The sequence below is a fragment of the Leopardus geoffroyi genome, chromosome B2, assembly GCF_018350155.1.
Source record: "Leopardus geoffroyi isolate Oge1 chromosome B2, O.geoffroyi_Oge1_pat1.0, whole genome shotgun sequence".
Classification (NCBI taxonomy): domain Eukaryota; kingdom Metazoa; phylum Chordata; class Mammalia; order Carnivora; family Felidae; genus Leopardus; species Leopardus geoffroyi.
This window is the reverse complement of record NC_059332.1, coordinates 62,478,244-62,492,845: the sequence shown is the minus strand read 5'-3', so window position 1 is coordinate 62,492,845 and position 14,602 is coordinate 62,478,244. Positions and strand designations below refer to the sequence as shown.

General features: G+C 37.5%; 1 protein-coding gene across 4 annotated transcripts in view; it reads right to left on the bottom strand.

Annotated features, from left to right (window-relative positions):
* ADGRB3 (adhesion G protein-coupled receptor B3) overlaps positions 1-14,602 on the bottom strand; it is a 734,277-nt gene that overhangs the window by 342,009 nt on the left and 377,666 nt on the right. For all 4 annotated transcript variants that reach the window (XM_045498673.1, XM_045498672.1, XM_045498671.1 and 1 more), the window contains 2 exons: positions 8,536-8,604; positions 4,970-5,078 (listed from right to left, as the gene is read on the bottom strand). In XM_045498673.1, the coding sequence (XP_045354629.1) occupies positions 4,970-5,078; positions 8,536-8,604 (178 nt within the window). The remainder of the gene's footprint in view (positions 1-4,969; positions 5,079-8,535; positions 8,605-14,602) is intronic.

Genomic DNA, 14,602 nt, shown 5'->3' with positions numbered 1-14,602 from the left:
TTATACTCTAACAAACATAAAAATGGTAAAAGAATGAACACTTTCAAGAAAGAGTGGTTAGCAAGGCACAGAGGAGATGAAGGTTGAAATATGGGAGGAGATTTAATTTGGCGATTGGGAGTTTCCAGAAAGCTTTTCTGAAAAGAAGTTTCAGGGAAGTGATAAGGGAAACACTGAGCTGCAAGGGATTGAAGAGAAAATATTTACAGAGGAAAAACAAAAAGTATGTTTAAACAACTCTTCAAAGAATATTTTTGTTGAAGAAAACTAACTTTAACTCCTATTGGATAATATTAAGATATAGTCCCTCTGATCTAATTGACAACAATCATTTTTTTAAAAATACATAGACAACTTGTCTTTTACTGAAACAAAAACCTATACCTATACAGCATATTTAGACCATTTAGAATACAGTTTTGCAACAAAAGACCTATTGCTAATTGGAATATCTGTGCACCATATCGATTTTTCATATTTATTCATTCATATATTCATTATATAATTATATAAGCTACTAGTAAGTGTTCATTAACTTTCACTTATTATAATTATGTCTATTTTGAATGTCACATTCATATGTGAATATGACAAATAAATATTCTATTTAAGCTCAATTATTTTATAAGTATATTAGCTTGTTTAACATCTTTGTTCATAGAATATATTTTTCAAGCTTTGTATTAAACTTTTAAGATGATAAGTCTTTTGATAAACTGATCAAAGCTATGGACCTGCTCCCTCCAAAAATAAACATGCATGCATTTATACCAAAATGTTCATGGATTTGTACCATATAATAGCATTTCATTTATCAACAACTGATATAGATAGGGACATTTTTCAGGAAAAAGAAACTTCAAAATTTTTCATTAGAACTAATTTTGAAGAAAATCTTTCCAAGAAATGTCACCCATTTTCTTTCTATCTTAACCAGATTATAGGCACTTTTATCTTGATGAATAAAGGCCATGATTTTAGACATAAATTATTACACTAAGTTTTCAAACTAATGTTCTCAAAGGGGAGGAAAGAGTTTGTTCCTATATGACAAGTTCCATACTCTGCTATATTCTTTCAGTACAGCTTTGTCTTTATTATTTCAGCCTTTCAGCTTTTATATTTACTACGTATGTGCCTCTAATAGCACTGTCTCTGCTTCCAACTCATTTTACCTAACCTGGGAACCAGAAAACAGAATTCTGAAACTATATTCAAAGTTTAAATACAATAGGCTATCAGTAAGGTTCTGAGACACTCTTATTACACTGTATGGTCTTATGATTTATTTTTGGCTTTTCAACTCTGTCTCTCTTCAGGAACGTATCTATATCCCAGAAAAGTGAGGTGGTTATGTATGTGGGCTTTATGGAAAAAAAAAATCTCTTTAAAAGATATGATGATCTCTTATGGTTCTTTAAGTAGTTCTAATCCAACATGCCCTGAAGAAAATGGCCCTAAGGAATAAGCAACCTTTCTTAGTTACCTATTCTCTATTTATTACTCACAAGCTGTGGGTACATGTGCATTTATATGTGCACACACAAGAGCGTGTATGTGCATTAAATGTGTGTGTACGTGTGTGTATGCTCAGTATAATGAGCTCCATGTTGGGTAATTAATATTTGGACTTAGGATGTAAGACAAATGAATGACAACTCATACATTTCACACTTTGCTACTGTAAATTATTCTCTATGTGTGTCCTTCTCCAAATCATTGGATATATAAGACAAAACAGTGTCATCATATTTTATATATATTAGCATCAAATTGGATAACATGAAGAACATATAGAATAAGTAACTATTATCTATATTATCCAATTTGATACTTGTGGATTGTGATGGTTCATTTTATGTATTAATAATGGATGCCCAGATAACTGGCAGAACATTATTTCAGGATGTATCTATGAGGGTATTACTGGAAGAGATTAGCATTTGAATCAGTAGACTGAGTAAAGAAGATCTGCCTTACCAATGCAGGCAGGCATCATGTGATCCACTGAGAGCTGAATAGAATAAAAAAGGCAAAGGATGAATGCTCTTTGCTTGAGGAGAGGCATCCATCTTCTTCTGCCCTGGCACAATGGTGCTCCTGGTTCTTGGACTTTCAGGTTTGGACTGGAACTACCTAATCAGCTTTCTTGGCCTCCAGCTTTCAGACAACAGGTGGCGGGTCTTCTCAGCCTCCATAATTGTATAAGCCAATATCCCCAAAATAAATCTCTTTCTGTATACCTACTTATATCTTAGGGACTCTTTTTCTGGAGAACCTGGCTAATATATGCATACACTTTGGAAAAATTCCAAAATATTATTGAGAATAACCTTCTAGTCATCAAACTACAATAAGACAGTCTCTGAGCTAGTATTGGGAGGAAATCAATAATAAATAAGATCTCTTTTAGCTAGTATAATAATGTTATACAGAATGTAACCTTTTTAAAAAAATGTAATTAATTCCACATAAATGACCAGAAGGCCAAATCATACTGTTCTTATACAAGATTAAAGACAGTATAGGACAATACTGGCTTTATTTGCAGTACTTAATTGCTTTGGGTTATTATGCTTAAGACACTTCTTAAAGTTTAGTGATGGTAAAGGAAGTAGCCAAACCTATATAACAGAATCTTAATGCAAAAAATAATACACAAAGTTTTCAAATATGTAATTTTGGTAAGTCAAAAGACAGGTAAAGAGTAATAAGTGTTAGGGGGACCTAGGTGGCTCAGTCGGCTGAGCGTCTGGCTTCGGGTCATGACCTGAGGGTCATGATCTAGCGGTTCCTGAGTTTGAGCCGGCTCTGTGCTGACAGTTCAGAGCCTGGAGCCTGCTTTGAATTCTGTGTCTCCCTCTCTCTGCCGCTCCCCTGCTCATGCTCTGTCTCTCCCTCTCTCTCAAAGATGGATAAACATTAAAAAAATTTAAAAAAAGTAATGTGTTCATAAATCATTTAATCTCCATAGTCAATTATACTAGTACTATAAAAAATTTCATTCTGTTATTCAGTGTCCTTTAAGTCTGAATTTAAGTTTACTAGACTCTGAGATTGGCATGGCTTCTATTATAGGTTTTTCCAAACTGAACAAATGCCATGTATCTTTTACTGATACTTTTAACGAGCAATGCCTTTAAGAATTAGATGTTAACATTTACAAAAAAAGAATTAAAGAAACAATACCTCTGCGTGTTTTCCGCTTAGTTTTTCTTGCAAATGACTTTGCGAATGGGCTAATTTGCCAGAGCAGATTTCACGGGTCCCCCTTGCCACAGAAGTCAGGAATCTCTTTGGAGAATGGCTCCACCTTGAATGACCAGCATCTCCAGAATCTCTCTAGTTCTTCCTTCTATGTGCCCAAAAACCCAGAGCCCAATACACTATCCCTTTTCCTACAGGGCTGATCTTTCCTCTCTTTGTTCAGCCACTTTTGGAATAGACGTTTAATTTGGACTTTTTCCGATTTCTGAATTTATCCTACAACAAACATACTATTTTTGGTCCCTTTTTCTTCTCATCACTCATTGCTTAGAGCAAGGGACAGTTCACTCCATTTCTGAGCCAGCACAAGCTGCTAAACCCCTACTCAGATGATAAATCTGGGCCCTCAAACGGACTCAGAAAGCGTATTAAGACATAATCTAACCGTAAGGCCTTACACTGCATGAAGACGGTATATTGGCATGGAAATGGCTCCTTTAAGGAATTGCATAGGCCTCCCTCAACTAAATAATATTACCAGTAATTAGCTATTATCCACTACCATTTGAGGTTATCCTGATGGAAAATATCTTAGGATCATACAAGTCCCTATAGGGCTAAAGTACTTTCAGAAGAAATCAAGTGTAAAGTAAACCAGCAAAATCCTTATTCATATATATATATATATGAATAATACATATATCTTATATACATGTATGTGTTTATGTGACCTGTACTAGTTGTACTCCCCTAGTTAATCCCTCTACCAAGTTAGGTATCTTCCTGATTCAGAAACTAAAAATGAAATATACCATGAATAAGAATCTGAGGTAAGATATGTTTATTTAAACACATAATTATCTACATCTCAGTGGTCTTTGTGTGAAGACTACTAAAGCATGACAAATGACAGAAAGTCTGAATCACAGCAATATTATGAGAGGAAGCTTTAAAGAAATGAGAAAACTGTGAACCTATATCAACTCAATGTGTACAATATTTAAGAATACTGTTTCTTTGCTCTTGCCGTTTTTTTGTTTTTTCACTATAGAGAGTAATCTGCCATTTGGTTAACATAACTGCTGTTGGCTCAAAGTAATTGTTACACCATGAAAGTGTGTGCAGGTTTTGCTTCTCTGTGTAATTCTTCCCTATTAGAGACAATTTAAAAGCAACTAAAGGAAGAAATATGTCTTCACTTCTCTGGCATCACAGAATCCACTACAGAGGGACCTGAGAGATCCACTGTGTCCCAGAAGTTACTCAGGAAAACTGCAGCAGCACCAACAGCACCATGACCTTGATCCTTACAGTTATTCCACAACCCATGCTGATTCACTACTTCATTGGGACAGCTAGCTAAAAAGTAGCCTGGCATCCTCATCAACAACGTATGAAGATTACGAAGACTCACTTTTTTAACAAAACACACAATATGTATTATGTATTTTCAACATTAGGTTGGATAGCAATGAATATTTGGCAAATGGAAGAAAAGGACACATAATCTCCTTTATGTATACATGTACAGATAAACACAAGGTAAACGCTATATATGAACCCATGCAAATGTGTGTCTGTCTGTGTATAATGTATATGCAGTTGGGTCTATCTAAAAATCATACACCAAGTATCCATAACACATTACTTACATATACCTGAAGATATGAGCAATGGATATTACACTTAGAAATGTATGGCTCAGATACTTGCAATTTTTTTTTATTTCAGTACGATTTTGGGAAACAATCTTATTTCTTACCTACATTTCCAGTCATTAAGTATGAATTCTGAAAGTCCATCATCCCCATTCCAACAATGTGTATAAAATCTTCAATCACCTGCATTAATTCTATAGAGCCAGGATAAATCTACAAAAATAAGCAAGGGTTAGAAGGAATAAAAAGTCTATATAGTAGAATATGTAACAGGAATAACAAAAACTACATAATGAGGTCATAAATGAACTCTGTTTTACTTGAAGAAAATTCTGCACCTGGCAACAGTTGTGTTTTTGAACCACGGGCTGAGAATGATACCAGGTGTCACACGGCAAGAGCTTCGACGGTGATATGATGCAGTGATTAATCTCCCATAAGTCTAAGGAAACTAAAAATATCTAACAGATTGTATACTTGGGAATTGTCTGTCCTTACTTTTGATGGGATCTTTTCCTCACCTAATTATGACATAGAACAAACACTGAAATCTTGAGGCTTTTTGCCTTTTTTACTTAGCATCTATATGATGGACATTGGAAGAAAACACAATTGTTATTGTCATCGTGAAGATATTTACAAACTATTAAGTTCATTCAGTCTTGGGAGGGGCATTCACTTCCATAGCTGTCATAGCCATGATATGAATAGCAATGTTAGCAATAATTTCGGGATCATGATAATAGTGCTAGTGTTGGTGCTTCCCTTGTATATATACAAAGCAAACCCAACACCATGCCACCTCACGCACTGCAAACAGAGGAGTTTTTCTCCTAAACAATCTGATTCTGGAAATAGTTCATAATGTGTAGGAAGTGAAGGCCATTTAAAAAAAGGTCATATGACTGTTAGTATGCGTAACCCCTAATGCTTATAAAGTCAGCCTGCATTATATAACCACATTAGAGCAGAAAAGTCTTTTGAAGTTAGGTTCATTTCTTTTAGCCATTCAGTACCACTGCCACTTCTAAGCATGAAAAAATTAAGTGGATTAGAGTTGTAGTGGCTTTATCTTTGCAAAGCCTAGTGCAGAAGGGTAAGAGACAGTCTGATTAGCAGAGAAACATACAGTCAGAGCTAGAAGGGGACCAGAGTAGGAGGAAGACACATTGGGCAGGGCGAATAGCAGGTGTGGTGTGTAAAGTCGACTGTGCCCAGCTAAAATGCAGATACTGAGGGTGCATAGTATAGTCACCCACATATATTTGAAAACAAGAACAATGGCTATGACACCTAGAAATCTGTGGCATAGATACTTGTAAATTTTTTAATATTGGAAACATTTGGGGAGAGATGTTCTTTCTTAACTAGTTTCCAATCATTAAATATGAATTCTAAGAGTTCATCATCATCATTCCAAAAATCTGCATGAAATTTCCATCAGCTCCAAGCTTTCTGCTACTACTGTATTTTTTCTACTATTTTTTTGTAGGTGTATATGAGTGTGTGTCATGTAAGGGTAAACACAAATTTAAAATAAGAAGCTTAATTCTCCCTGCTGAAAATGAGAGACTCCCTCTCCCAGCCCCACATCTTTCATTCGCTTTCTTAAAGCATTTGCTTTTGAAAACTAATAATTGATCAATTCTTTCTCTGTCTCTTTGAAATGTATTTAAATGTTTTTAAAAAGCTAAATAGACTCTTACCAGCTTAAAGACCCAGGGATGTCTTTCAGAGAGAGACAGAGGTGATAACAAATAAGACAGGGCCTCTGTCTCAGTTTCTATGTAAATGTAACTTCAGCAGGCACCTTGCTCTAAGTTGTAAAACTACCTTCATGAAGATAGAAAAAGTTTATTTTTTCTTTCTTTGGATAAAGCCAGTTAACTAGCAAGTGGTCACCCCAATTACCAGGTAAATTTGAGATGAACTATGTGTGACAAACGGAGTCCAACCTTTGTGCCACCAACCTGGAGTCTCATTTCCCACGTGGCTGCATTTGAAGGAATACCTTTTGGTAAAAGCTACAAAATAGTTGTTTTTTTTTTTTTTTTTAAGCTTCAAATAGTTACCTTTAAAAAGTCATCAAAGAGTATCACTACTGAAGAATTTAAAAATAAGGACATAGCTAACTCAAAATCACAAGTAAATAGATGGATTATGGATTCAGGATTTTCCATTGAAGAGAAGTTGTGCTACCATTCATTATTTGTTCAAGTCGGGACCTCACAATAAATAATGTGATCCAATGAATTGCAGTCTTGTTTTTAAAAGGGTATTATATATTTGTTCTAAATATAGCCATAATTAATAGTCTCCAGCATTCTGGAAGGATGTGGTTAGTCTCTGCAGCTGTATTCTAGGGAAAGACACTATTTCCTTACAGTGAGTGAATGAGGCTCTCCTCTAGAAGAAAGCCAAGGACAAATATATAATTCAAACTAGCAGAAAAAGATAAATTCAGGGTCTTAAACTAAGGAGTGATCTTTTTTTTTTTCCTATGGCCAGAAGCACAGAATTTGTACCTGATAATGAGCTAGACCCACACTGGACTATTTTTAGAGTCCCTATCATACAGGAATAAAGGGCATGCTTTGCTCCTGAAGGCCCAGAAGATGATTATAAGGGGAGAAAGGGATAGATGGCTCACTTGAATCTCAGTAAATATTCTTATTTTCAAGATCACATTGTTCTCTTGGAGTTAGCAAAAGTCAATCAGAAAACTTAAAGAATTCAAATAGTCAAATTAAATCTCCACAGTATTTTTAAAAACATGTTTATTTTCCCTTTCTTAACCTCTAACCCACTTATTTTTGTAATTTAGAAAAAAAGTGTTATTAACCACACATAAATCAGTATAGCACAAATGGCTTTGAAAGGCATTTTAAAACACTAATTAAATCAATAGGGTCACTTGTTACACTGATCATGCATGGCAGAAATAGAAAAAAAGCAGAATACAAATTCTCTTATGATAACTCATTTTTACAACTCTTGGCTTTGAATCCAAATGCACATCTGCATGTCTGTTCCAGACTCTGCATAGTGCTATAGTAAATGTAAATGATTTTCCTTGTCAATACCCCCCAGTTTGGTTTGTAATATGTGCTTTTGGATTTGCTCTTTCTCCCATAGTCTGTAGATAGGACAGACTATGGTTGGTAAGGCATATAGTTATTATGTACTGATATCTCAACGTTACAAATTACTCAAACCTGTCCAGTGTTTTCACATTCATAATACTCATTCCATTAATTGTTAGGATAGAAGAGATCACTTATTTTCTCAAAAATTAGTATAACACAACCTAGGATGACTTCTAAGTGTCTAATCAAAGTCTCCTTTTATGTTCTGGGAACAGAAAACCATTAGTTTCTTCACATATTTAAAAAAAAAATTAACGTTTATTTATTATTGAGAGACAGAGAGACTCAGAGCGTGAGCAAGGGAGGGGCAGAGAGAACAGAGACACAGAAGGTGAAGTAGGCTCCAGGCTCTGAGCTGTCAGCACAGAGTCTGACGCGGGGCTCGAACTCACAAACTGTGAGATCATGACCTGAGCCAAAGTGGGTCGCCCAACAACTGAGCCACCCAGGCGGCCCTCTTCACATATTTTTAAAGCTTTCTTTAGCCAACTCTGTTTTAGGTTTTGAAACAGCTCCAATCTTACCTGTTGTGCATCCTCCCATTTTTCCTTGTTTTCTTCATCTAGAAGGTTGCTAACTATTTGAAAGAAGTTCTGCAAATTAAATTAGATAAAGGATTTAATGTTACATGAGAGAATACACTTTTCAAAAACAACCATTCGAACTGATTATGTGGTAAGGATGTACACACTTTGCCGTATTGTTTCATGACCCTAACATATTCTAGAAGAGCTCGGAGGGCCATTTCTCATCACCATACTTCTGGGATTTCTATGTAACTTCGCATATATACCTCAGAAGACAACAGAATAGGTAAATTACTTATGTTTACCTATAATTATTTCTTCCATTACAGTCTTTATATTGTATTCTGTCATACCATCAGATAATTGTTCCTCACAAGTAAGTTTTCTTCCTTTGGCAGTGAAAATCCCTGTGTGTGTCTAGTTACAAGTTATCCAGTTAACTGTGAACCATGATTGCTAGTTCCACTGCTGTTTTGAAGAACACTGTAGTGAAGACACAGACTGTGGGCAAGGCTGAAGTGTGTGACAGGCTTCCTCATTTGGATCCGGCCTTGCCCTTCCGGGCTATTTTTCTTTGGCTTTTATCACTACGTACTGCAAAGATCACATGGACTTTTCCAAGTACCTAGCAGATAGCACACAGTAAGTGCTCAAGAAATCCTAGCTATTTCAAATAATTATTTTTTATGCTACCTTTTGCCAGCAAGCCAAAATGGAAGAATTGGAAGGCACCATAGCACGTTCCTATTCAAGCGCCAAATTCTTGCCATCACCTTTCTGGCCTAACTGCTGAAGACCTACTGGTTTTCCCTTGTCTAGCTGTACCCCCAGTGAGTTTGTGGTTTTCCCTTTCTGTGCAGAGAGGACATTTGGGCACTCACTTTTTATTTCTCTCCTAAACAAGGGCAGAGACCAGGGCTCTGTTCAGTTCATCGATATTAGTGCCCATTTCACACGTGAGGGATCTCTCGCAGAGAAAGACCTCCCTGTCCTCCCACATGCACTGTGTCTTCCGAACACAGGAGCCAGGAGAGGAAGACCAGAGCGCCTGTTGAAAATGAATAGTGACTTGGGGTCACAGGAACCTTAGAAGTGCAAAGTGAAGCCATGACATTTATCTTAAGCTACACGGACAGTGGTCCCTTGGCTGTGTCTTCAGAGCCCATCTGTTCTGCCTGCTTTGTATGTAATTTAGCAGGAGCACTGCCTCATACTGATACATCAGCTCAGGGCAGGACTCCCTTGAGGGGGAAATAATCGACATTTTTTTTAGCCTTAGCAGCCTTCCTCTCTATTTGAATAAAGAGGTATTTATTCAAATTCCAAATAAAGTCACCTGGGTGTTTTTGTAAGAAAAACAAAGCTGCTTCATTTCCTCTTCTCTTGTGTTTTGAAGCTGTGAGTATCTATATTTAAATGCCTTATTTGTGCCATTTATTTTAATAGTTCCTGGTAATCACATGGTTGAAACATGTTTCAAGTCATAACCTCTGCAAAAGTTACAGAATATTTTATGCAACTCTCGAGAAAACTGCAAGTCTGCTTTAGACCTGTTTTCAATTCGTTTAACCTTTTTGTACTACCAGCCATTTTTTCCACTTAAAATTTCCTGGTTGGAGTGATAACATTTTAAGGGCTTAGTCCATTCAGCTGTAACTCTACCTATGGGCAGAAAGAATTAACCTTCCGAGTTCTCCAATTGCCTATGGCTGGTTAACTCAGTAGGGGACATGGTGCTAATGAGGCAAAAGTTGCAGATTTCATCCCTGTACATGCCAGTTAGCTGTGCTGAGGTCCATGACCACAGTCTGTGTCCTGACCCCTGCCAGCTTTCACACAAATGCATGCTGCTGCTAACAAGAGACACCAAAAGAACGGGAAGCAATTTGTGCAAATGCATCTCCATTTCTGAGAAAACATTTCACAAAGCATGTTTTACTGATAGTGGGTCAGTGACTCTGGGCTGTACATGATAGCCAGTGAGCACACACGATTCCTGGATCAAAGTGATCAACTTAGAGTTCAATCTTTTTTCCTAAATTGCCCAAGGGAATATATAAAAAACACAAATTACTAAAACATACATTCAACTAAACAAACAGAGAGTATAAGAAATGTTTTTGTATCACCTTCCAAGGCAATAAATTAGACTTTGCTAAATCAGGGTGGAAAAGTAGTACAGAATGAAGTTCTCCTTCTATCTCCCAGTCAATTGGACTGGAAATGATCCCTTGTGAGACCAGGCAGGGCACAGTGAGCTAAGCCTGAAAATCCAAGGAGGGAGAGGAGGGCGCTTACAGGCAGATTGTCTTTCTTATGTGCCAGCGTGTCCTTAGCACATACAATGCCTTGTCCTTGGCAGGTAATTAATAAAGTCCTAGCTTAAAGGAAATAATGAAGTCACACAGCCACTACATGTCAGCTTCTCTAACAAGGCTTGGGCATCATTCCTTTGAGCTGACCCTGCTCTAATCTACCAATTCGCTTTGACATTTGCTCAAAGATCAGACTGATAGAACACAGCAGAATCAAACATAACAGTATTTTTTGAAAAGGGGATTCATAACATTTTAGGCCACTTGATTGAATTTTTGAAAAAAGTATGAAGCAACTTCCATGGCAGCAGATGCACTAGTCACTCGAGTTCTTTAGGAAATCTGCTAATTCTGGTAATCTCTCTCTTTTGGGGATTTACAGGTCAGGCCATTACGTGAGCTCCTGAGTTGGCATCTAACAGTAGGTTTGTGTTTTGTTTTGTTTTGTTTTGTTTTGATCAGCCCTGATCTCTATGGCCTAGACTGTTCTGAAAAATTAAGTGTCCTTGGTCGAATCGAAGTTTGGAGTGTGAACTGGGCAGACCAGGTTTAAAAATTTCCCAACATTTATTAACTGTGTGCTCATGTGGCCCATCTATGCTTTCTTTCCCTTACACATAAGATAGAGAGGATAATAGCTGCCTGCCAGAGCCATTGTGAAGCTTAGAGCTAATTCTTAGCACAGTATCTGACACATGGTAAGTGCTCAATATATGGTGCCTTTATGATTTTATTCCCTTCATGTTATCTTTTTTATGACCGGTGGCATGATTTGGATTTATGGCTACATTATGGTGAATATGCACCTATAATGCTGCTATAGACTTTCACAACCACTGGCGCTCTCTTCTCTCTTTTATAGCCTCTTTCTCTCCAAGCAGTATATAGAACACAGAGATTATTCATCACTAACTTCAGGGCCTATCATTTGTTCTGGAGAAAACTCTCCTTCCTAAGAGAAATGCTCTGCTCTGCTGGCGGGGGAGGTGGTGGGTGTCAGTATTGTTATTATTGGACACCTACTGTGTGAGAGGCATTGTGCAAATGTTTGTTGGACACAAAGGTCGGGGACATAACTTTTCACATATTCCTTGCAGGATGTATTACGAAAATCAGTGCAGTAAATGTCTGTTATAAAGAGAAGCCATAAATGTTTCTGCCACATTCAAAGTGCAAGTCCTAGGGGCACCAGGGTGGCTCAGTCGGTTGAGCGTCCGACTTCAGCTGAGGTCATAATCTCACCCAGTCTGTGGGTTCGAGCCCCATGTACGGCTCTGTGCTGACAGCTCAGAGCCTGAAGCCTGCTTCAGATTCTGTGTCTCCCTCTCTCTCTGCCCCTCCCCTGCTCATGCTCTGTCTCTCTCTGTCAAAAATAAACATTAAAAACAATTAAAAATTAAAAAAAAAAATCAAAGTGCCAAGTCCTAGATTTGGCCATATGAGACTAAAAGTTTACTCTATTTTTTGGAAAGTGGTAAATAATTATTTGTTTTACATCTTATTGGCTTCTGCTTGACAAATTTCTCACGTACCATATAAAATTTTCTATAAATAAACTGAAGCACATCTGAGCATTTAACTTTTGCTGAATTCCATGTGGAAACAGAATTATAGATTAAGCTAGTGATCTGAGATATCTGAGCTCCAGGAAATGTGTTCTCCTCCTCTTAACCCATCAGCAAAATGCTTGGGCACTGAGAGACAAATACAAGCCCTAAGGAATATATTTAATAATGCAGAACTGAAAGTTTTAGGAAGTCATGATGGTCCTGACTAGAAACATAGGAGGACCCTAAAAAGGTTTATAGGTTAAACAAGGAGGCAGGGACAAGACATTAGGATAAGAATGCACAGAACAGGATAGGCCATTGATTCCCTAATCTGGAGAGCTGCAAAGCCATGTATGATCTAGTCTCTTCTAATGGCTCTAACTCTACCTTAAGCTATCCTGCCTCACAGACTCTATATTCTAGGTTCATCAGACTTCTTCATGTATCCCAAACTCTTCTGTTTAGCCTCTGGACCTATATAATGCTGTTCCCTTTCTTTGCCTGCTCTATTTCCTGTTCTTCACCTGAATAACTCTTTCTTGCCCTTCACTTCTGCATTCGTATAAGAGGGCCTATCAGATCACCACCACTACCACTACACTACAAGATCTGCATCTTTTTTTCCTGATTTTAATCAGTGAACATTTTTATTTTTCATTTACCAATATCTTCATCATTCAAACTTGGCAAAAAACCCATGGACAAAAGAAACAACCAGTTCATAAAAGAAATCAACCATAAAAGTATGATGTAAAAGGAATGGTTATCTAAGGGGCTCTTGTTCTGTGTCCTGACAGTAGGTGTTCCTCAATACGGGGTGAATTTGTATGAGACTCTGGCTCCTCTCCACTTCTACATCCATGCATGAGTGACTCAGCGAAACTGCTATGCATTGACACAATGGTGGACAACTGCACTTCACCTTACCATAAAAGAGAGGATAGTAATGCAGGCAGTCATCTGGATGTATAACACCCACCCACAAATATGCTAACTTATAGTTGCACTTGTAGTTTTGTTTTCAAGTATATCACCATTTTTTTTTATTTTTTTTAATATTTTTTTTAACGTTTATTTATTTTTGGGACAGAGAGAGACAGAGCATGAACAGGGGAGGGGCAGAGAGAGAGGGAGACACAGAATCGGAAACAGGCTCCAGGCTCTGAGCCATCAGCCCAGAGCCCGACGCGGGGCTCGAACTCATGGACCGTGAGATCGTGACCTGAGCTGAAGTCGGACGCCCGACCGACTGAGCCACCCAGGCGCCCCTCAAGTATAATACCATTTTTAATTATGATGTACTTGCATGATGATCAGTTGAGAGCTTTTTCCTCTACCAGCCTATAATACAGTTGGGATTATTTCTATTTTGTTCACTCATATGCCCCAGTGCACAGCATAAGCATAAAAAATGTTAATACTCAAATATTTCAAATTGGTTGACTGTGTGCCTACTGTGTATGAGACAATGGGCTAGGCATTGAAAGAATTAAAAAAAAAAAAAACAACATAAATAGTCCCTACCTAATTTTCTGCCTCCTTTCCATTTCATCACCCTCCTTTGTCATAAATCGATGCAAGGAGCATCCTCACCATGTCCAGGGAAGGAGATATGACACTTATTTTTACAGATAAAAAAACTGGTTATCTTGAATAAATATGGGATCAAACTCTTCCCATTTAAAATGCATACTGAAGTCATGGGACCATCATAAGCACAGATATATACTTTTTAGAAGTTGTGGGGCCTAATTAATGGAGAGGAAGCAGCTGTCGATATTTGACCCTGGTCCTCAGGTTTAAATTCAGCAGCAACCAATGAAGAAGCTGCCCTTCCAAAAACACATCTCACTCTTCGGTAAACAGAGCAAACCCTCCCTCCTGCTACAGCTGCTACTATCCCACCCCTGGAAGAATGCATTTGGTCATAAAAGTGCTGCTTTGTTCAGCAAAAGAACGGCATAAAGAGTTATAAAAATATAACCCAGGTAGCAAAGCACAGGGGGCTTTGGCAAGGAAGAAGATTAGGGAAAGGAACATCAGCAGGTAGCTTTTTCGAAGCCCAAAAGAGCAATCATGAAGATCTAAAGTAGATATGAGAAAGGAACAGTGAGGGAAGACATGGAAAATACTTGAGAAACATGAATGCATCTACTTATTTTTTTATTGAACACCTACTATATACCTGGCTGTGTTCTA